At 39.6% G+C, this 23,927-nt stretch overlaps 1 protein-coding gene and 1 pseudogene across 7 annotated transcripts in view; one reads left to right on the forward strand and one right to left on the reverse strand.

The window, feature by feature from the left end:
* Positions 1-23,718, reverse strand: part of ACBD6 (acyl-CoA binding domain containing 6) — a 218,849-nt gene extending 195,131 nt beyond the window's left edge. For all 7 annotated transcript variants that reach the window (XR_004680266.1, XR_004680267.1, XM_035010562.1 and 4 more), the window contains exons 1-3: positions 23,142-23,718; positions 16,103-16,167; positions 13,313-13,409 (exon numbers count right to left, since the gene is read on the reverse strand). Coding sequence is in view for 5 of the 7 variants with exons in the window: in XM_035010562.1 (XP_034866453.1) it covers positions 13,313-13,409; positions 16,103-16,167; positions 23,142-23,363 (384 nt within the window). In the remaining 2 variants the exon portion in view is untranslated. The remainder of the gene's footprint in view (positions 1-13,312; positions 13,410-16,102; positions 16,168-23,141) is intronic.
* On the forward strand, positions 3,031-4,125 carry LOC118014346 (annotated as a pseudogene).
* Positions 23,719-23,927: the final 209 nt, after the last annotated feature.

Here is a 23,927-nt window from a genome sequence, read left to right on the forward strand (position 1 = left end):
CTGCTCATGCGTGTGCACTCTCTCTCAAGTAAATAAAATATTTAAATAAATAAATAAATAAATAAATAAATAAATAAATAAATAAATAAATGTTTGATAGAATTTGCCCATGAAGTCATCTGGTCCTGACTTCTGTTCATTGGGAGTTTTTTTGCATATTGATTCAATCTCCTTGCTGGTAATTGATCTACTCAAATTTTCCATTTCTTCCTGCTTCAGTTTTGGTAGGTTATGTTTCTAGGAATTTATCCATTCCCTCTAAGTTGTCCAATTTGTTGGCATATAGTTTTTCATAATATTCTCCTACAACTGTATTTCTGTGGTGTTGGTTGTTGTTTCTCCTCTTCCATTTGTAATTTTATGTATTTCTTTGTTTTTTGATGAGTCTGGCTAGAGGTTTAGGAGTTTTATCTTTTCAAAGAACCAGCTCCTGGTTTCATTTATCTGTTTAGTTCCTGTATCACTTATTTCTGCTCTAATCTTTATTATTTCCTTCCTTCAGCAGAAGGGCTTCCTTCAGTATTTTGGGCTTTGTTGCTTTTCCTAGCTCCTTTTGGTGTAAGATTAGGCTATTTATTTAAGCTTTATCTTGCTTCTTGAGGTAGGCCTGTATTGCTATACACTTCCCTCTTGGATCTACTTTGGTGCATCCCAAAAGTTTTGGATTGTTGTGTTTTCATTTTCATTTGTTTCCTAGTACTTTTTGATATTTCCTTTGATTTCTTGATTGATCCATTGTTTAGGAACATGTTATTTAACTTCCATGTATTTATGGTCTTTCTAGTTTTTTTCTTGTGGTTGATTTCTAATTTCATAGCATTGTGGTCAGAAAAGATGCATCATACGACTTCAGTCTTTTTGAATTTTTTGAGACTTGTTTGGTGGCCTAATAGGTTATCTATTCTAGAGAATGTTCTATATGCACTTGAAAAGAATGTGTACTCTGCTGATTTAGCATGGAATGTTCTGAATATATCTGTTAAATCCATCTGGTTCAGTGCATCAATCAAAGCCACTGTTTTCTTACTGATTTCCTGTTTGGATGACCTGTCCTTTGATGTAAGTGCGGTATTAAAGTCCCCTACTATCATTGTATTACTATCAATTAGTTCCTTTATGTTTGTTATTAACTGTTTTATGCATTTGGGTGTTCCCATGTTGGGTGCACATATAATTGTTATATCTTCTTGTTGGATTGTCTCCTTTACTATTATATAGTGTCCTTCTTTTTCTTTTTTTACAGACTTTGTTTTAAAGTTTATTTTGTGTGTTGTAAGTATTGTTACTCTAGCTTTAATATCTATTTGAATGGAAAATGTTTCTCCATCCCCTCATTTTCAATCTGCAGTGTATGAAATGAGTCTCTTGTAGGCAGCATATAGATGGGTTCTGTTTTTTATCCACTCTGTCACCTATGTCTTTTGATTGCGGTATTTTGTCCTTTTACATTCAAAGTAGTTATCGATAAATATGTATTTATTGCCATTTTGTTACTTGTTTTGTGGTTGTTTCTGAAGTTTTTCTCTGATCCTTTCTTCTTTCACGGTTTGCTGGTTTTCTTTAGTGATATATTTGACTTTCACTCTCTTTGTTCTTTGCATACCTATTAGTGGTTTTTGATTTGTGGTTTCCACTAAGTTTGTATATATCTTCTGTATATAACAGTCTATATATTAAGTTGATGGTCATTTAAGTTTGAACCCATTCTTTAGTCCTCTCCTCCCCACATTTTAGGTATATGATGTCATATTTTTGTGATTTCCTTGACTGCTTTTATATAGAAACATTTATTTTTATTGCTTTTATGCTTCCTACTTTCATACTGTCACTTTTGGTCTTTCCTTTCCTCTGAGTCCCCTTTAATATTTCTTGCAGGGCTGATTTAGTGGCCATGAACTCCTTTAGTTTTTGTCTGGGAAACCCTTTATCTCTCCTTCTATTATGAATGATAGCCTTCCTGGATAGAGTATCCTTAGCTGCAGATTTTTCCTATATACACTTTGAATGTATCATGCCACTCCCTTCTGGCTTGCAAGGTTTCTGCTTTAAAAGTCCTCTAACAGGGGTGGCTCCACCTGGGTGGCTCAGCTGGTTAAGCATCTGCCTTCGGCTCAGATCATGATCCCAGAGTCCTGGGATGGAGCTCTACATCAGTCTCTCTGCTCTACGGGGAGCCTGCTTCTCCCTCTCCCTCTCCCTGCTTGTGCGTTCACGCTTCTGTCAAATAAATAAGTAAATAAAAATTGAATTTAAAAGTCCCGTTAGCCTAATGTGGTTTCCCTTATATATAACTGTCTTCTTTTGTCTCACTGCTTTTAAATTTTTTTCTTTATCACTACATTTTGCCATCTTAATTATAGTATGTCTTGGTGTGGATCTGCTTTTGTTGATTTTGTTGGAGGTTCTATGTGCCTCCTGGATCTGGATATCTGTTTCTTTCCCCAGATTAGGGAAGTTTTTAGCTGCTATTTCTTCAAATAAATTTTCTACCCCCTTTTCTCTCTCTTCTTCTGAGATCCCTGTAATAGGAATGTTATTATGTTTGATGGAGTCACTGAGTTCCCTAAGTCTATTCTCCTTCTGCATAATTCTCTTTTCTCTCTTTTGTACGACTTGATTACTTTCCATTACTCTGTCTTCTAAGGTCATTAATTCATTCCTCTATTCCTTACAGGCTGCTGTTCATTCCATCAAGCATGTTGCTCCTTTCATTTATTCAAACTTCTATCTCTATGTTATTCCTTATCTCTGTGTTAAGGGTCTCACTCATGTCTTCCACTCTTTTCTCAAGTTCAATGAATATCTTTATGATCATGATTTTAAATTGTCTATCAGGGATGTTACTTTTATCGGTTTCACTTAGATCTCTGGCCATGGTCTTGTCCTGTTCTTTCATTTGGGACAAATTCCTCTGTCATCTCATCTTGTCTAAGTTTTTGTGCCTCTGTGTGTTAAGAGAGTCAGCTATGGCTTTCTGCCCATGGACACCGCTGAGTAAGCATCGTTAAAGTCTCCCCTCCCACTGCTGTCATGTCTAAGTCAGAGTCTCCCAAAGAGCCTGAACAGCTGCGGAAGCTCTTCATCGGAGGTTTGAGCTTTGAAACAACCGATGAGAGTATGAGGAGCCATTTTGAGCAATGGGGAATGCTTACGGACTGTGTGGTAATGAGAGATCCAAACACCAAACGCTCCAGAGGCTTTGGGTTTGTCACGTATGCCACTGTGGAGGAGGTGGATGCAGCCATGAATGCAAGGCCACACGAGGAGGAGGTGGATGCAGCCATGAATGCAAGACCACACAAGGTGGATGGAAGAGTTGTGGAACCAAAGAGGGCTGTCTCAAGAGAAGATTCTCAAAGACCTGGTGCCCACTTAACTGTGAGAAAGATTTTTGTTGGTGGCATTAAAGAAGACACTGAAAAACATCATCTAAGAGATTATTTTGAACAGTATGGGAAAACTGAAGTGATCGAGATCATGACTGAACGAGGCAGTGGCAAAAAGAGAGGTTTTGCTTTTGTAACATTTGATGACCATGACTCTGTAGACAAGATTGTCATTCAAAAATACCATACTGTGAATGGCCACAACTGTGAAGTAAGGAAAGCCCTATCTAAGCAAGAGATGGCTAGTGCTTCATCCAGCCAAAGAGGTTGAAGTGGTTCTGGAAACTTTGATGGTGGTCGTGGAGGTGGTTTTGGTGGGAATGACAACTTTGGTTGTGGAGGGAACTTCAGTGGTCGAGGTGGCTTTGGTGGCAGTCAAGGTGGTGGTGGATATGGTGGATTTCATAATGATGGAAGCAACTTTGGCGGTGGCGGAAGCTATAATGATTTTGGCAATTACAACAATCAACCCTCAAATTCTGGACCCATGAAAGGAGGAAATTTTGGAGGCAGAAGCTCTGGCCCCCATGGTGGTAGAGGCCAGTACTTTGCCAAACCACGAAACCAAGGTGGCTATGGTGGTTCCAGCAGCAGCAGTAGCTACGGCAGTGGCAAAGGTTTTAATTACTGCCAGAAAACAAAGCTTAGCAGGAGAGGAGAGCCAGAGAAGTGACAGGGAAGCTACAGGTTACAACAGATTTGTGAACTCAGCCAAGCACAGTGGTGGCAGGCCCTAGCTGCTACAAAGAAGACATGTTTTAGACAATACTCATGTGTATGGGCAAAAAACTCAAGGACTGTATTTGTGACTAATTGTATAACAAGTTATTTTAGTTTCTGTTCTGTGGAAAGTGTAACGCATTCCGACAAAGGGTTTTAATGTAGTTTTGGTTTTTTTTTTTTTTGCACCCATGCTGTTGATTGCTAAATGTAATAGTCTGATCATGATACTGAATAAATGTGTCTTTTTTAAAAAAAAGAAAGAAAGTCAGCTATGTCTGCTGTTCCATGGATCAGCCTTATGAAGAAGAGGTCCTGTAGTGCCCTGTAGTATAGTTCCCCAGTGTGTTTCCCAGGACCCAGTGCTACAGGGAGTGACTTAAAGTGTGCTGCATGTGCTCTGCTGTTCTGTTCTGGGCACTTTATCCTTCAGGCCAGTTGTCTACAGAGGCTCTCTTTGCCTGTTGTGGGCAGTGTTTGGTCCCTGGCCTGAATGCGGTGAATATTAAGTAGGTGTGCTCTGGTCTGCTTGTGAAATGACACCTGTCACCACCGCCACCAGAACCAAGGCCCTGCAAAACTCCCAGTCCGGAGACATGGTGCAGACAGGGGTTTGGGCTGGTCTTCTAGGGGAGGGGCCCTGCCATGCTGGGACTGAGACAAGTCTGACCGGGAAGGACGACTCCACCAGAGCACAGGGGGCAGGACATGGTGTAAGCAAGTTAGGTAGCAAGTGTTGGCACTGTACTGGTTCCCACAGATGGCTCTGTGCTCATGCTGTGGTGTAGGGGAGGGAAATGGCACAAGCCAGTTCCCTTGTTCCTGGAGGGATCTCTCCATGAACTCTGCCTCTCTGGGATACATTAGGAGATGAGCAAATAACCTTCCCACTGTATGACCCAGGCGCTCTTCAGATCATTGTGTCTACACTATATGTCTGCAGGCTGTTTGTCCTTCCTTCTCTCCAATAGCAGCCTCAATGCCTGTGGGCTCTCCTGAGCAAGGCCACTGACCTTTAAAAGTCCAGGCTTTAAGCCCTGCTGGTTGCTAAAGTTCATGAAATTCAGCTCCTCTTGAAGCCCTTTCCAAGCCAGTTGCTTTGGGGATTCATTTTCCCCATGTGCTCCCCCGTGTGCTAGTCTGTATCTCGCCTCTCTCCACAACCATGGCTTCCTCCCCATTACAGCAGCCACATTCTGTTTCTCTCCCAAAAAGAGTCTCTGTACTTCCTATCTTCTTGGATGTGCCCTCTTCTCTGCCTTTAGTTGCGGAGTTTGTTCTGCCAGTCTTCAGGTTAGATCTGGGGTATCTAGGATGATTTGATAGTTATCTAGTTGTATTACCGGGAGGAAGCGTACCTATGGTCCTTGTACTCTGCCACCATCTTCCCAACATCTGCCAACACGTTTTATATCTTAAATTTACATGATATTCTATGTCAATTATATCTCAATAAATCAGAGTGGGGGAAAGATAAAACGAGGTCTGAGGTGGGCCCCAAATCCAATGACTAGTGTCTATGTAAGAAAAAGGAAAGGTAGATTTGGATATAGACATGCTGGGAAGAAGGCCATGTAAAGACAGAGGCAGAGACTGGAGTTACACTGACAAAAGTCAAAGAACCCCGGGGGCCACCAGAAGCTGGGAGAGGCAAGGGAGGATTCTTCCCTACAGCCTTCAAAGAGAGCATGGCTCTGCTAACACTTGATTTTTGGACCTCTAGCCTCCAAAACTATGAGAGAATAAATTTCTGTTGTTTTAAACTACAAAGTACCAGTCTGTGGTACTTTACTATGGCAATTCTAGGAAACTAATACAGCCTGTAACATTTTGTGACAAAAAGAAACATCTCAAAGATTGATGGGGACATATCAAAAGGAGACAGGAGCCATCTTGAAGGAGTTCCCAATGACCAAATAAATAATGATAGTAATGGATTGTAACCCACTGAATAAAACAGAAATCCATGAGTATATACAGTACAGATATAAATACATGAATGTTGGGAGAAGCAATCAGCCATGGGCCCTGAGCATCTCTACACATTCTCCTCCAGTAATGCCAGGCTCTAACTACTCTTTACCTGGGCCATTTCTCAGGGTTGTGTGTACAGCAAGCAACCCTCAGGGATGAGGTAATGTCTTCCCACCCCTGACAAAGAGCAGGCTTACTTCCACCTGCTATAAAAGTGGTGAATCCCCAAAGCTCAGTGCTCCTTCGCTGTAGCACAACCCACTGCATATGCAGGAATCCATCTAGGCCCACCTGCATTATCCCTGTGGGACTTGGGGGATTTGAGAAACCAATGCAAATCAAATGAATCTCATGCACTTTGCCATACCATGAATAATAAAGTCCTTTGGCTCAGACCCAGGAGTCTTGTACCTCTGCCAGCATCTATGAAACAATAACAGGCTAACTTATTAGCTTGCAAGTAGGGTACAATCCTAGATCTTTCATAGTTCTTGACAGTGAATAAATAAATAAACAGGGGAGAAGGGAAAGCCCATTTTTATAGAATGCCAAATAATAAATGTAGAAGAAATGATGGAGTTGGAAAATCATTAATGGATATTAAAACTAGTGGGTGAAATCTGATGAGGAAAAGGATATTTACATAGTCTTAAAGTATCTCCCCACAAATTACTAATTACAAAGGGAAAAATAGGAATTTTACAGTAGAGAAATCTGGTAAACACCATGTTAAGCAAGTGATCAAAGTTAACATAACCAACACTGGGACAAATAGACATCATGTATCTCCTGGTATAATGCACTGAGAAGGACACATTTCTGTTGTATTTCTCCTAAAAATGTATAATCTGAATCTAATTATGAGGAAACATCAGACAAGCCCAAACTGGGACATTCTACAAAAGAGCTGGCCTATATTCTTCAAAACTATCACAGTCAATGGGGCGCCTGGGTGGCTCAGTTGGTTAAGCCACTGCCTTCGGCTCAGGTCATGATCCTGGAATCCCCGGATCGAGTCCCACATCGGGCTCCCTGCTCAGCAGGGAGCCTGCTTCTCCCTCTGACCCTCCCCCCTCTCATGCTCTCTCTATGTCATTCTCTCTCTCAAATAAATAAATAAAATCTTTAAAAAAAAACAACAAAAACCTATCACAGTCAAGAAAGAAAAAAAAAGGCTAAGTAACTGTTCCAGACTACAGGAGACTAAAGAGACAACAAATAAATACAGTGCATGATCCTGGATTGGATGATGGATCAGAATGTTTCAACTATGAAGGAGATTTTTAAAATAAATGATAAATTTGAATATGGATCATGGATTCAACAATACTGAATCAATGTTAAAATTCCTGATTTTAAGAAAAAAGAACTACTGCTCACTGTTGACTGGAATATAAATTGGTACAGCCATTATGGGAAACAGCATGGAGGTTCCTCAAAAAATTAAAAATAGGGGCGCCTGGGTAGCTCAGTCGTTAAGCGTCTGCCTTTGGCTCGGGTCATGATCCCAGGGTCCTGGGATCGAGCCCCGCATCGGGCTCCCTGCTCGGCGGGAGGCCTGCTTCTCCCTCTCCCGCTCCCCCTGCTTGTGTTCCCTCTCTCGCTGTGTCTCTCTCTGTCAAATAAATAAATAAAATCTTTAAAAAAAAAAATAATTAAAAATAGGGGGCACGTGTGACATTCAGCTCAGGTCATGATCTCAGGGTCGTGGGATCCAGCCCTGCATCAGGCTCTGTGCTCAGCAGGGAGTCTGCTTCTCCCTTTCTCTCTCTGCCCCTCCCCCCACACATGGGCATACACCCGTGCACGAACTCTCTCTCTCTCAAATAAATACATAAAATCTTTAAAAAAAAATTAAAAATAGAACTCTCATATGATCCAGTTCTGGGTATACATCTAAAGGAAATAAGGATCTTAAAGAGGTATCTGCACTCCCATGTTCACCGCAGTATTAGTCACAATAACCAAGATATGGAAACTATCTATGGATGAATGGATAAAGAAGATGTGGTATAGGGGCACCTGGGTGGCTCAGTCGTTAAGCGTCTGCCTTCGGCTCAGGTCATGATCCCAGAGTCCTGGGATCGAGCCCTGTGTTGGGCTCCCTGCTCGGCGGGAAGCCTGCTTCTCCCTCTCCCACTCCCCCTACTTGTGTTCCCTCTCTCGCTGTGTCTCTCTCTGTCAAATAAATAAAATCTTAAAAAAAAAAAAAAGATGTGGTGTGTGTGTATATACATATATATATATATATATATATATATATATATATAAACAATGGAATATTATTCAGCCATGAGAAAGAAGCAAATCCTGCCATTTGTGACAACATAGATGAACCTGGAGGACATTATGCTAAGTGAAATAAACCAGACAAAAACAAATATTATATGATCTCACTTATATGTAGAATTTAATGAAATTAAAAAGTCAAACTCACAGCAGCAGCAAATAAAGTAGGTGATTACTAGGGGCTGGTGGGGAATGGGAGATACGGAGATGCTGGTCAAAGGGTATAAAACTGCAGTTGTGTAAGATGAATAAATCTAGAGATCTAATATACAGGCATGATAGGCAAGCCTGGCTGGCTCAGTTGGTAGAGCACATGACTCTTGATCTCCAGGTCATAAGTTTGAGCCCCACACTGGGCATGGAGCTTACTTTAAAAAAAAATAAAAAATAAAAAATAATATACAGGCATGATGACTACAATAAATAATGCTGTGTTGAATACTGAAAATACGCTAAGAGAGTAAATATCAGGTAATCTCACCACAAAAAAAAAAGATAACTATATGAGAAGAAGGTATATTAATTAATTTTGACTATAGTAACCATTTTACTATATATATATCTAATTATGGTGTATACCTTAAATATATACAATTGATGTGTGTGTGTATAGAATGCCCTGCAGGAACTCTGAGCCTAAAGTGTCTAAATAAAAAAAAAGAAGAAATTTCAAAAGAACTCCTGACACCAAAAAAAGTTCTAATTTTATAATGATGGTATAATGATAGAGAAAGTCCTTGTTCTAAGAAATAATGAAGTATTTAGTGATTAAGGGACATGATGTCTGCAACTTATGTAAAATGGTTCAGAAAAAATTTGAGTGTGTGTGTAAACAGGGAGAATGCTAAAGTAAACATAAACAATTGGGGTATCTAAATAAAGACTATCCAGAAGTTCCTTGCACTATTTCTGAAACTTAAAAAAAATTATATCAAGTATATATTAGTTAATAATGTACCATTATTAATTATTAATACATTAGTTAATAATATAATATATATTTAATAATTATATATAATAAATAATAATATATTGTATATTTGAAATCTGCTAAGAGAGTAGATATCAAGGGTTCTCAGCACCAAAAGAATGGTAACCATGAGAGGTATGAAAATGTTAATTAGTCTGATTGTGAGAATCATTTCACAATATATACATATATCAAACAGAGAAACATCATGTTGTACATCTTAAATACATACAATTTCTATTTGTCAAAAATAATAAAAATAAGTTATACCAAAATAAAAACTTACCCTCTTCCCCCTGGCAAAAACCCAAATAAGGCAAAAGATTTACCTTGATTAGATATTCAACAGCATATTCTTGAGATAAGATGAAACATAACAGAAAACACAGTCAAGGGTTTATATTTTAAGGTATTATTCATTTTATACTTCACTTTATACTCCATGGAGCTTTGATTAAAACAGTTAACTACCTTTACTTGAATTTTTTATACATATACACACCCATAAGTTTAGATGGATGCTATACATATGTTCTATATATACACAAATGTATATGTGTGTAAATACGTGTAAATATAAAATGCTAGATGTAGAAAAGAGAGCAGAGAGATTAAGAGTGGGGCTCTGAACTCCTATACAGATAAGTCCATTTCCCAGCACCATCATTTATTAGCTGGCTAATCTTGGGCAAGATATAAACCACTCTATGCCTGAATTTCCTCATTTTTAAAATGCAGACAGTAATAGTTTTTTTTTTTTTTTAAGATTTTATTTATTTATTTGGCAGAGACACAGCGAGAGAGGGAACACAAGCAGGGGGAGTGGGAGAGGGAGAAGCAGGCTTCCCGCTGAGCAGAGAGCCCAATGCCTGATGTGGGGCTCAATCCCAGGACCCTGGGATCATGACCTGAGCCGAAGGCAGACACGTAACAACTGGGTCACCCAGGTGCCCTGACAATAATAGTTTCTAATCTAATTAAGATTCTGGTGGGGGCGCTTGGCTGGCACAGTCAGTAGGGCATGCAACTCTTGATTTTGGGGTCATGAGTTGAGCCCCACATTGGCTGTAGAGATTACTTAAAAATAAAAAAAAATCTTAAGATTCTTTTGAGGATTTCAAAGGACAACACATGTAAAGAGCTTAGCACATTCAGCAATGAGAGTTATTATTTCACTGGTTTCAGACACTAGTATCAAAAGAAAATGATTCTCTAACCTAAAAGACAATAAATGAAACATCAAATGTCTTGAGATTGCAGTTACGAACTACTTCATACCAGTCAGAAAGAAAGGGAACAAAAGCTGAGTCAAAGGGGACCAGATCAGAATGTTTAAATTAAACAAAAATGTAAACAAAACATAAAATTCCTCTTTACAACTAGATTACAGATGTCAAAACATTTTGAGAACAATGTATTAAAGAATGATCTTCGATTTTTTTTCTTTTAAGAGAAAGAGAGAGAGCAAATGCATGTGCAGGAGACGGGGTGGGGGGAAGCTGAGGGAGAGAGAATCTTAAGCAGGCTCCACGCCCAGCACGGAGCCCCACAGGGGGCTTGATCTCACGACCCTGAAAGTATGATCTTTATTTGAAAGTGCCTTTGATTCTGCTTAGTTGACTCAAATTTATGTTCAATAGGTGAAATTTACATATTTTTAAAAAGCATCCTTACTGCTTATTTAAATTTCCATAAGGAAGAACTACCTAACCACATGGACTCTGCAACCATTTTTCAGAGTTATAGTTAACAAGGGCGTCTGGGTGGCTCAGTCAGTTGAGCATCCACTCTTGGTCTTAGCTCAGGTCATGATCTCACGGGTTGGTTGTGAGATCGAGCCCCAAGTTGGCCTCCAGGCTCCTCAGGGAGTCTGCTTGAAGATCCTCTCCCTCTGCCCCCCCCTTGCTCCTGCACATGAGCACGTTCTCTCTCTAGAATAAATAAATCTTTAAAAAAAAGAGGGCTAGTTAGCAGAATTTTATTTAGTAATTAAGGTATTGAAGGTAAGAAATAATAAATTCTGTCATTTATCAGAACTTATAAACTCAAACGCCTACATGGGCCAGGCAACAGAAACAGTCATGTAAAATCAATAGGGAAGAACTAAGACCACAGAGACTGAAAAGTACTCACCAAAACACATTCAAACTCAAGTTTTGTTTTGTTTTTTAAACACTGTGGCATATGTGTTCAGGCTGAGTTCAGCTCAGAGGGGCACCTGTTTTCACCACTTAATTTACAAAGTCCTTAGGACCTCTATGATATACATTTGTATGCAAACTTGATGTTTCATAAAAGATACTAACAAAATGGAATATTTCTGAAAATATTCATGCACATCAAAACATCAGGAAAAGTTCCAATGACTTCAAAAAGGCAGTTATATCTTTAAAGATACCCTAAGCTGGTTATCTCTCCCTCTTTGTATTCACAATTAAGATATACTTTTGTACGTCATAATATATAATCTTTAAGGTACCTTACAACTCTGAATTTTAAGATTCCATGATTATTGAACAAAATTCCTTCAAACTGGTAGAACACGTGTACCAATGAAATAATTACTACCAAAAAATCTGAAAGTTGCTATATTCATTCATCACTGAAATGTTTGGCCTAAACATTTTTTTTTTTTTAAAGATTTTATTTAGTTATTTGACAGAGAGAGAGATAGCGAGAGCAGAAACACAAGCAGGGGGAGTGGGAGAGGGAGAAGCAGGCTTCCCGCTGAGCAGGGAGCCCGATGTGGGACTCGATCCCAGGACCCCGGGATCATGACCCGAGCCGAAGGCAGACGCTTAACGACTGAGCCACCCAGGCGCCCTGGCCTAAACATTTTTAATGAAAAGTAATACTCAATTTGCATTTTCAACATGGTACTGATGCCTTTATCCCACTAAAACACCTGTCACGTTTCAAAAAAATTTTTGAAATAAACTACCAACCCCCACCTTTATTAAAGTCTTTCTAGATGTTCTCCAGTAAGTATACCAGAAAAAGAGGGTACATTTAAGTGAACAATACCCAATACCTCCAAGGTCCAAAGTAATCTCTCTTTCCACTGGATTCCCTAGCACTTGCATTACTACTATATTTTCTGTATTTTATCTTCACTAATATACTTTAAATTATGTAATGGCAGAAAGCATATCTTATTCATATTTTATCCACATCAAAAAGCATTTTGTACTTGCACAGAAGTGCTCATTAAAAAAAAAAATCTAAAAGAAACCTGCCATTTCTCAAGATAATGATGATCTCACATTAAACTCTTTCAAATTCTGAAATGAACTGAGTTTTTACAAAATTGAAATTATTATTATGCTTTTAAAAATTCTCTACAATTCCAGGGCACCTGGGTGGCTTAGTCAGTTAAGCGACTCTTGGTTTCAGCCCAGGTCATGTTCTCAGGGTCATGAGACTGAGCCCCACATCAGGCTCTGTGATTAGTGTGGAGTCTGCTGGGGACTCTCTCTCCCTCTCCTTCTGCCCCTCCCCCCTGCTCACTTGCTCTCTCTCTCAAATAAGTAAATTTTTAAAAATCTTTTTTAAAAAATTCTCTACAATTCAGAGAAGTTCTCAGTATCAGTAACTGGTTAATATTCAAGAAATAGTACTTTGAGGTAGATATAATATTACAATAACTCTATAATCTAAAAAATAAAACGTTTAAGAATGTTACTTAAGGGGCACCTGGGTGGCTCAATCACCTCAGCTTTCGGCTCAGGTCATGATCTCAGGGTCCTGGAATCCAGCCCTGTGTTCAGCTCCCTGCTCAGCAGGGAGTCTACTTCTCCCTCTCCCTCAGCCCCCCCCCCCTCCACCCACCCCACTCATGCTCTCTTTCTCTCTCAAATAAATAAAATCTTAAAAAAAAAAGAATGCTACTTAGCTTAGGCTTGGTTTTAAACCTTTACTTGAGAGGAAGATGATATGTTTTTGGAAAGTATTATTTACAATCATCAAATCTTACCTGAGGATTCCAACCTGGATCTAATTTCTTAACTACTGCGATATACTCCTGCATTGCTTGATTGGGGCTTGAATCACCAAGTGCTTTCCATGCTTCCCTACAGTAAAGAATATCCAAAATGATCTATCATTATCTATGGAAGTAACACAAATGACACATTCCTTTTTAGTAGTAAAAAATTGGCACACTCATTTTAAGGATGTGAGATATAGATAGAAGCCATAGATGAGTAGCTCTCTTTTTGCATTCACAATGGTGTCTACCAACACACACCTTACACCCCACCACCTAAGGAGCCTTTTTAGACATTTTTTTTTCCTAATCACCCTCCCCCATGAAATTTTATAACACAGATATACTGCATATCGAATGAATTTTAGAAGACCACAAATAACTGTAATATCCAAGATTTTATAACTCCCCAAAACCCAACTTTCATCCCTATTGAGAATGTATGATCTACAGACCAATAAAAGTAGTTTCCACCTTATACAGCATTTTGGTAACATGGGAATAATCATCACACAAAACAATATTCCCTGGGAAAATGTTTTGAACTTCGTATTTAAGCTGTGAGAAATACACCTTCCCCTTTTGCTGTTATCTCAGCTATAAGCTGCTGGTAGTGGATCCTGATGCAAGGACTTCAAAAAGTGAGGGGTGGTAAGGACAGAGGTAAGAATTTTAATGAGTAAGAAGGTAGGGACCACTTGCAGTATAAATATCAAGAGTAATATTTTAGTCCTGTGCCCCTTCTGAGTCATCCTTTTCTTCTTTTTCCTGTAAGCTGCCAAGACAGGCTCCTTCTTGGTCTTGCCCTGCCAATTCTTACTACTTCCACCCAGGAAGTAGATCCACTGATTCACTGTAAAACACAATTCAGTACCACAGTTTTTTCACTACCTTCCTGCTCCCACAATGAATATAACATCTTTCTGAGGTTTTCCAAATTTATTTTTCCTAACCCTGTTGAGAGTTACCTGTATACATCCCAACACTCTACCCCTAAGTATATCAGCATATATCAAACAGGAAACTTAACATTAATATTATATAAACATAGACTACCTTCAGATTTCCCTGATTTCCCACTAATGTCCTTTATAGATTTCTTCTCCTAGACCCAGGAGCCAATCAAGATTCACACAAAGCACTGAGTTTTGTCTATCTTTAGCCTTTTAATTATCTTCCACGATATTGATATTTTTTAAGAGTCCAAACCAGTTGTTTTATAAAATCTCTCTCAATTTGGGTTTGTCTGATTGTTTCCTCACCTACATGGTATTCTTGCCAAAAATGAATAATCATGATTAGAATCAGGTTTTGGCAAAAGCAATATATAGGTGACATGTCCTTCACAATGTATCACATTAGGGGCACATGACATCAGTTTGTCCCCCCCATCATCACAGATAAGATTAAGGACTTCGTAGAAGCAGTATCTCCTGTTGTCTTCCTTGTAATTAAAAAGTAAACTGAGGGTCAGATTGTGTAAATGCTCCTCAGTAGTTTTTCATCTAATGGTTTCAGCATCCATTGATGATTCTTGCCTGAATTATTATAGTGGCTGTAAAATCAAAACTTCTCAAAATTGCTAAAAACAATGAAAAACCAGGCAAGCATAAGGGAAAAAAATAATGCTGAAGTTATCAAATTTCAAAAATTAAAACAAAAAACTCACAATAAAAGTTGCATCAGGTATTCGCCACAACAGTAATAAAGTGTCAGAGAACTATTTGTTATCATCAGCAAAGAAAGCTTCTGCTAGAACATAAGAATAAAAAAATAAATTAAAAAAAAAAAGAAAGCTTCTGCTAGAACGGAAATCAAAGCACTGCTTCCTTCACTGAGAATGCCCTGCACAAACAAAGTCAGCAGAACTAAACATGGGCCTAATGACATAACTGATTTACATTCAAGTTCAAGCTTTGCATGACTTTACAGCCGGGTAACAAACAGTTCGCAGACAGGCAAACTGTCAAGGGACCACATTTTGAGTAGCACTGCCCTAGAATGTAAAGTTAGAATCCATTTTTAGCACTCTTCTCTCTTCAACCATATTTCATTTTTTTTTAAACCCTACCCTTTATACTTTTAATTCCAGGGCTGACACTTCCAAAGTTCTTCCTCCTATAACTAAGGGTCCCTATTGTATGCAATTTCTCTTTTTTTCACTTAGACAAGGTAAGAGTAAATAAGACCTCATATGATAAGGAGGAACCTCTGAATTAGAAGTAAAAAAATCTTATAGATTCAGGAAACAAGTGGACTCAGTATCTATTTTCCCCCCTTTCTTCCCAACCGGTTATTATAAGCACTTTACTGTGGTGTGGGTGGGGCAAGGTACAGAAGAGCGCTAGAGATAAGAAGATAAAATTGGGGCAGGGGAGAATAAAAATGGGCACTTATCCTGTTCTTCTCCCTTCCCATCTTCCTGTGCATTCAAAGATTCCTACACAGGGCAGAAGAGGTGATCCGTTAGGGGCTGTATGACAGGATAGGAAAATCTCAAGCAATAGCTCTTACCATCACTCTCTAAGAAGCTACCTGTATATAAGGAATATATATCTGTCATGAACTATGTGTATACCAACATCATGGCATGAGAATCCTTTAGGAGACTTAGCTAAAAGCGGATTCTTTTAATCTCTCTCCCAATTGCCTGTTGTTAGCACAGTCTACAGCAGAGAGATTAATATAAAAATAATTCTTTAATCTGCTCACTACTTTCTAATTCCTAAACACCTAAACCATTTCCAACAACCTCATTAGATTCCAAGAATTTCTTACCATTTTTGCTTTCCTTCAAAATCAAAGAAGCTTGGTTTAGGAGTATTACAATTTCCAACTTTGACCTAATTGAAGGGAGGGGAAAAAAATAAAGAACTTATTTTTCAAAGAAATGCCAGAGAAACTTTTTATTTTCAAATTTATTATGTATACTCAGTAACTATAGCTTAGAAAATATTTGCATCTATAGAGAACAAAATTTAACATTCTTTGTAAAAGCAAGCAAAAAAACAAATTTTAAAATACAGGCTGCTTTGGCTTACTGCATAAAACCACTGTTGTCTAATACTGTGATACATAAAAAAATATGAGTGACAAACACTTGCATTCCTAAACTAGTAGACAAATTATATATACAAGGCAAATTATAAATATAGATTATGTGATCCTTATTACCATTTATCATATAGAATTTTTAAATGTGCAATAAACAAGCTGTGAAGTACAGTTTATCAGAATTCACAATATTGTTTATTTATGCTGATGCTCATTACACTATCGGCATTTTATCTCTCCCAAATTCCAGGATAAAGAATACCATTTGTAAAGTATCCTATTATGAAACTAATTGATACAAAGATGGATGCTGACAGCCTCGCAAAAAACTTTCAAGGGTTTTCCAGCAACAATATAAATTTTATCTACTCCACAATAAACTCGTCTTGTTTGTGGCCAATACTTATTTGTAATCCTCAAATAACATTTGTAGTGAAAATATACGTTATTTCCATTGTGAATAAACATAAATGAAATTCACACAAGTGCAGAATTTACTATACAGCCCTTATTCCCACTGCCAAAAGTAATCTCCTTCTGACGAACTCACAGCATGAACTCACAGCATTTACTCCACATACTTCTGACAACAGCACTTTCCACTTTTACCTGGTGTTAGAAAGTTTTGGGTAAAGTCTCATCTTTCTATCAGAACACAGTCTCTAGGAAACCATTCTTAACTCACTCACTGCACCTTATATGGTGCCTACCTATGGTAGTAAAAAATGTTTGTTGAATGGAATGAATATGTCAGGCATGTGTTCAACCAAATACCTATTTTTTCCTAATACCACAATCCAACCCCCATCTACTTCTCAGAGACCTTCTCATCATCTACTATTACTTTTATACACTTGAATTTTACTAAAATCAAACTGATGGTCTACTCACTAACTGGACTGATCTACTCACTGCTTTAAGGATTTTTATTCTGAGTTTCGCTCCTGTTACTGCCCTGCCTAAAATGCCTTCTCCTCTTCCGTCAGCTTTTCACACCTTTCAGTCCCACTCAAGATTCAGATTATAAGAACCCTTTCAGTCTACAATGATCTTATCCATCTCTGAATTCATAACAAGTATCATCTCCATCATCTGCTTAGCAATTAATCACATGGCCCTCTGATGAATATTAAAATGTCCACTTACACAGGAGCAGCCCTATTATAAGGGGACACAAGGAAGAAACAGTGAGAGAGCAGGAACAGTGACAGAGCATTTCTTGATCACCACAAACCAAAAGCTTCATATATGTAATGGCAAATGAGCCATACAACAATCCTGTTAGGTTTGCCACTACAAATTCATTTTATAAATGAGTACAGAGACTCTGGGGAGGGATGCAGAGTTCACACATTAGCAAATCCTAAATTAGTAGTCAGGATGTGAATTTAGGACTATTTGACTCCAAAGTCCAATATTCCTTTTCTATAGCACTCTGTTTTACATGCCACATCAAATCTAGGCATCTCCAAATCACTTCAACTACTGGATTGTTAGAAACATGAGAGAAACTATGACACATCATAAAAACAGCGGTCATTACTATTTTTGTTTTTTATCCAGACACCAGCCAGTGGTAGAAACAAATACCAATATCTATCTATTCTCCATTTCTCCCACAGTAGTAGAAGTCTCAGCCAGACACACGTGTGGTCATCCAGCTAAATATTACATACACCGTGCAACTTCGGTCCAGGTAGAGAGGACTGGATGTGTGAGAAAGTGATATAAACATCTTCCTTGAAAAGAAAGGAGGTCTTGTCCTTCCCTTTCCCTGAGCCCTGGCTAGAACATCCATGTAAGTGATGGTGAGCCATTTCTGGCCATGGAAAGAGGATCTGAGAGGAGCAGTTCTCAAAATTTTTGGTCTCATGATCCCTTTACACTCTTAAAAAATGAGGACCCCAAGAAGCTTTGTTTATGTGGGTTATATCTATCAATATTTACCATATTAAAAATTAAAAGATTGTAAAAATGTGTATTAACTAATTTAAAAATAATAAACTCATTAAGTTAACATATTTAAATAACAAAATTTATGAAAAATAACTGTATATTCTAAAGCACAAAAAACCTAGTGAGGGGGCGCCTGGGTGGCTCAGTCGTTAAGCGTCTGGCTTCAGCTCGGTCATGATCCCAGGGTCCTGGGGTCGAGCCCTGCATCGGGCTCCCTGCTCGGTGGGAGGCCTGCTTCTCCCTCTCCCACTCCCCCTGCTTGTGTTCCTGCTCTCGCTATGTCTCTGTCAAATAAATAAAATCTTAAAAAAAAAAAAAAACTTAGTGAGAAAAGTGTCACTGTTGTACATTTTGCACATCTCTTTAATGTCTGCCTTAATAGAAGGCAGTTGTATTCTCATATCTACTTATCTATTCAATATACTGCAATATGTTGCTTGGGTTGAAGTATATGAAGAAAAAGCTCACACAGATACACTGTTGCAAAAGAAAGAAGTATTTTAGTAGCCTTTTCAGATAATTGTGGATATTTTTTTCTTTGATACCACACCAAAACTCAACAAGTGGCAGTTTCTTCAAGATTGGATGCAATGTGGATTCTGATGGTGTATCAATGAATTTTTCCTTCTGCTACATTAAAATCCATTGGTCTGACTTGCACTTTGAATTGATCTTTTACTCACACATAATTTGTAACATTCCATGCAATATTTGGAAAATATGGTTCACTGAGTTATGCATTCCTTCCAAATGTTGACACATTATACAAAAGCAGAAGTTACAATCATTAGAATCACCATTAATCTCATCAAAAAAGTTCTTAAGTATCAGGAAGCTGTCAAGTTCATGTGACAGACACAGATTTTCCAAACCTCTAATTTTCATTTGAAGGCTCAAATGTGACCACTGGCAAAAAACACTGTCAGCTGTTTTCCTTAAAGTGACAGGCTCACTCCATTCACTTTGAAGAAACCATCTGCCAAATACTCAAATCTGAATAAGCAGAGTTAATCTGTGAGTTGTTTTATTAAAGAAAAATGATGTTTCATGAAAAATGTGGATAGCTCAGCTTGCAACTCAAAAACTACACAAGTGCTTTTCCTCGAAATGGCCAACATAATTCAGTGTGCAGAACTGCCTTGCATGTACTCCCCATTTCATCACACAAAATATTAAAAAGGGAACACAAGCAGGGGGAGTGGGAGAGGGAGAAGCAGGCTTCCCAGGACCCTGGGATCATGACCTGAGCCAAAGGCAGACACTTAACAACTGAGCCACCCAGGCGCCCCTATCAAAGACATTTTTAAGTGAAATTGGCCTTTTTTTTTTTTTTTACTCTGAGTACATGATGGTAAAATATATGACTACTAGTACAATTTGCTGTCACTGCCTTGATTCATGACGATGCGTCAGCAGTTTTATCAAAGAGAAAAAAGGCAAATAATGTCTTAGTATTATTAGGAAAATAGTTTTGTATCTTATAGATCTACTGAGAAAGTCTCAGGGATTCTCGGGGGTCTCTAGACCGTAATTTGAGAACTGCTGCCTTGGGGGAATGGCTGAACTACAGAACAGAAAAAGACTAATCCCCCAGATGATCTCGTGAAGCAAAATCACCGTACCAGCCCTAGGTCACCTACCTCCAGACCATTATGTGTGATGAAAATAAAAGCTCAGCAGCTGACCCTATAGTCTAACTGACACATAAGCTTTTGCATTCCCAAATTCAAACAATAGTTCTGGATCAGAAAAGACTGGGTAAATAAAACTACGGGACTTTAGGACATGATGAGCAACAGTTTCCAAATCATTGAATAATGAATCATTAGCTATAGAGCAGAGTTATAAAATGTGCCATTTTAACAAAACACCTAAACTCTGTTCTGATATATGTATGATAAAACAATGTTTTAACAAAGGGGGCTAATGGCAAATGCCAGTGAATCATGTGTGGCCAGGTTAAAGTAGGAGAACACGCTGGGTATCCTCACCGTGCTGGTGCTGAAAGCTCTGGTGAAATGAAGCTCACGGGTTTGAAATTTTCATTGTCCTAGAGTTTTCACAGGTGTCAGTTATCTTTTCCTGGGAAAGTGTAGGCTACTGCAGAGGACCAAAAAACTGTTCATTGGTGTGATCTTTTTGAAACCTCACTAAAAGATGATTTTGGAGGCACAGGTTTATCTGAGATTAAAAGAGCTACGATGTTAGGTAAGTTTAGAGTTCTGAAAAGAAGGTTCACAGCTCAGCTTATTTCTGTTATCTTCCTGGGGACAACTTTATTTCATTCGGCCTCCAAAATGCAGTGCTACTCTGAATACAAAATGTAATTTTTTCATGAGAAATTCTGGTCCGTGCATCAATTATATTGGAATTTCAACTTTATTATGCTACCAAAGATGCTATTTTTTTAAAATTTTATTTATTTGACAGAAAGAGAGAGAGAGAGAGAACACACAAGCAGGGGGAGCTCTGGCAGAGGGAGAAGGAGAAGCAGGCTCCCTGCAGAGCAGGGAGCCGGATGCAGGGCTCGATCCCAGGACCCTGGGACCATGACCTGAGCCAAAGGCAGACACTTAACGACTGAGCCACCCAGGTGCCCTATTTTATTTTTAACAGAATTCTGAAATAGCGTTAAAAACAGCATCTTTGGGGGCACCTGGGTGGCTCAGTTGGCTAAGCATCTGCCTTCGGATCAGGTCATGGTCCCAGGGTCCTGGGATTGAGGCCCGCATCGGGCTCCTTGCTCTGCAGAGAGCCTGCTTCTCCCTCTCCCACTCCCCCTGCTTGTGTTCCCTCTCTCGCTGTGTCTCTGTCAAATAAATAAATAAAATCTTTAAAAAAATAATAATAAAATAAAATATTTAGGAGGGCCTGGGTGTCTCAGTCAGCTAAGTATCTGACTCGATTTCAGCTCAGGTTATGATCTCGGGGTCATAAGATAGAGCCCCGCCTCAGGCTCCACACTGGGCATAGAGCCTGCTTAGGATTCTCTCTCCCTCTCAAAAAAAAAAAAAAAAAAAAAAAAAAATTTAGAAGAAATTGATGAAAATAGTTCCAATGTCATATCTAAGTAAGCATAATCTTATTCTCTAATAACAAAGAATTTTATTTCCAGATACAGAATATTTCTAAACACCTTAACATCAAGTTCTTGAAAGGGTGAGGGACACACCTCTTCCAGAAGATCTGGATGAAGTGAGGATGCATGAGACAGAATGGTTACCAGTTGAGAGATGACTATAGTTCACTGATAACTCAGAAATCAGATATTAATAATGATGACACTAAAACCAGTAAATAAAGTTATGTCCTAGAAAGAAAAAGAATGTTCTCTAGGGAATTTGGAGAAAAGCAGTCTTATGCTGCCCAGAGAATTACTAGTCAGACATGTTAAAGGTCCTAGCACAATGTTCAATAAACTCTTCTTGTTTAATAATTGAAAGTCTGATTTTAATGTTATTGGGGCAGGATAAATAACCAGAGAAAAAAGATATCCAGAACTTCTGCAAGAAAGCAAATTCCAAGGCCAATTCAGGGGCAATTTTCATTCAACACTGTAATTTATACCATATGTATCCATAGCTACGTCTCTCAAGTCACTTTAACCCGTATTGGTAACTGAAATTCATCAGTCTTCAAAAGAAGATTCATCTCTATTCGGTATATTCAGTTGAAGAATACAGAGGGACCCTACAATTATTATTTTTTCTTAAAAGAATACAGGAGGAAATAGATACCAAGAAGCAAAAGAAAGGTTAAAATTTTTTAGTAAAATAAAATGGGCTATTGCCCAGAACGTCATTGCTTCCAGTGTTCCAAAGAGCTGGAGCTTTCCTAAAATGTTATTTAACTTTTGTTAGCAATTTTTCCCGTGTTTAAATCTAGACTCCTCAAGTAACTTTCTAAGTATCTTGAAGGCAAATACCATGATGCTGCTTCTTCTACGCACTCCCTGCAGGCATAACACCCAAGTGTTTTGCATATAAAAGATGTTATACAAGTATTGGTTGATTATGATAAAGCAATTATTTCTCCTTCTGATACCTCTGACTCTTTGAATGATAAATCAAAAATGTCTTATAGGACATTACGAATTTTATTTCCAGGTAAAGTTCAGAGCCTTAGAGTCAGGAGCTACAATCTAGTTCTAGTTCTGACTGATCTGTCTGTATGACCCTAGGCAAGTTATCTACTCTCCTTGGGCTTCCCTTTCCTTTCCAGCAAAAGAAGGGGATTATTTCACCTGGTGTTTACTAGCTCTAAAATGTTTATATCTAAAAATCAGAAGCCCATTCAGCCAAAACATAAGTCTAATATATTTAGGATTTTAAAAATACAATAACAAAAGTATAATACTTTATTTTGTATTGCATCACCCTTTTATTACAATCATATAATTTTCTTGGCGCTCCCAATTTTTTTTTAACATTACTTCCATGTGACCATGGTACTTCCATAATTACCTCCATATGACCCTTCAGCAAGAGTGAATGATAAATCTTATTTTATCATCCTCATTTTGTAAAGGTCCTGAAGCTGGTAGAAGCATTAAGTGCAAGGTCACTGTGCAAGTCAGAGAAGACACGGACAACTGCCATTCGGTGTCCAGCCAAATATCACTCCCAGGAGAGCAGACAGGCCCTCTCCATATTCAGAAGGATGCTAATCCTTAGTGGATGATTATACATACACACACGCAAACTTCATTACACCTAGCCACCAACCAAGCACGTTTACTATTAGATTCTGGAGGACAGAGAAGGCCTCTTGTCGCTCTCCCGCATCCACCCCTTCCCCAGGACTTTACCTGCTTGTACCTGGCATACAGGTACAAGAGCTGCTCCCTGCTGGCCACTTGAACCAGGCCTTGGAGGTGCGCGGCAGCCTTCTCAAAGAGCTCGGTCAGGCTCCCGGACGCCTCGGTCTCGGGGCTCTGGAGGGATTCCACATCACCGGAGTCGTCCCCCGAGCTCAGCTCTCCGCCGCTGTCGCCCGTGGTGGCCCCCGCGGGCAGGAATGGCGAGGCCATGTGTCCTCGCTCGGTCCGTCCCTCTGTGTCCGCTCAGCGCTCCTCGGAGCCGGTGTAACGCCGGCTCGGGGGCCTGGCCCACCAGCCTCGCTCCTGAGCCCGACCTCGAGTCGGACCCACGCTCACTCACTCCGCGCTGCCTCACGTAACTCTGCCTCCCTCCCACTTCTCTCCCGGGTGTGCGCGGCGGGCTCCGCTACTCCTCGGCGGCTCGCCCCGGCCGACCCGGTCTCCTCCGCCTGCCTCTGGCTAACAGAGCGCCCGGGCTCGACCCGGGTCCCCCCACCGGCGAGGGGGTCTCGGGGAGGCGCAGCTCAGAGTTCCGGAAAGGAGGCCGGCTGGCGGCACGGGCGGGCGGGGCGGGACGGGGAGGGGGCGGCGTGCACGCGCGACGGGGCGGGGCGGGGCGGGGCGGCGTGCGCGCCTGAGCACGCGTCCGTGCGCGCGCGCGGGGCGAGGTGCGGCGGCGGGCTCTGCCCCGGGCGGGCGAGCGTGGGCGGCCGTCCGCGGGGCGCCCTCCCCTAGGGGAAGTCGTGGGGCCGCGCTAGGGCGATGCCGCTCGGA

The sequence above is a fragment of the Mirounga leonina genome, unplaced genomic scaffold (assembly GCF_011800145.1).
Source record: "Mirounga leonina isolate KUSES-001 unplaced genomic scaffold, KU_Mleo_1.0 Mir_154, whole genome shotgun sequence".
Classification (NCBI taxonomy): Eukaryota; Metazoa; Chordata; class Mammalia; order Carnivora; family Phocidae; genus Mirounga; species Mirounga leonina.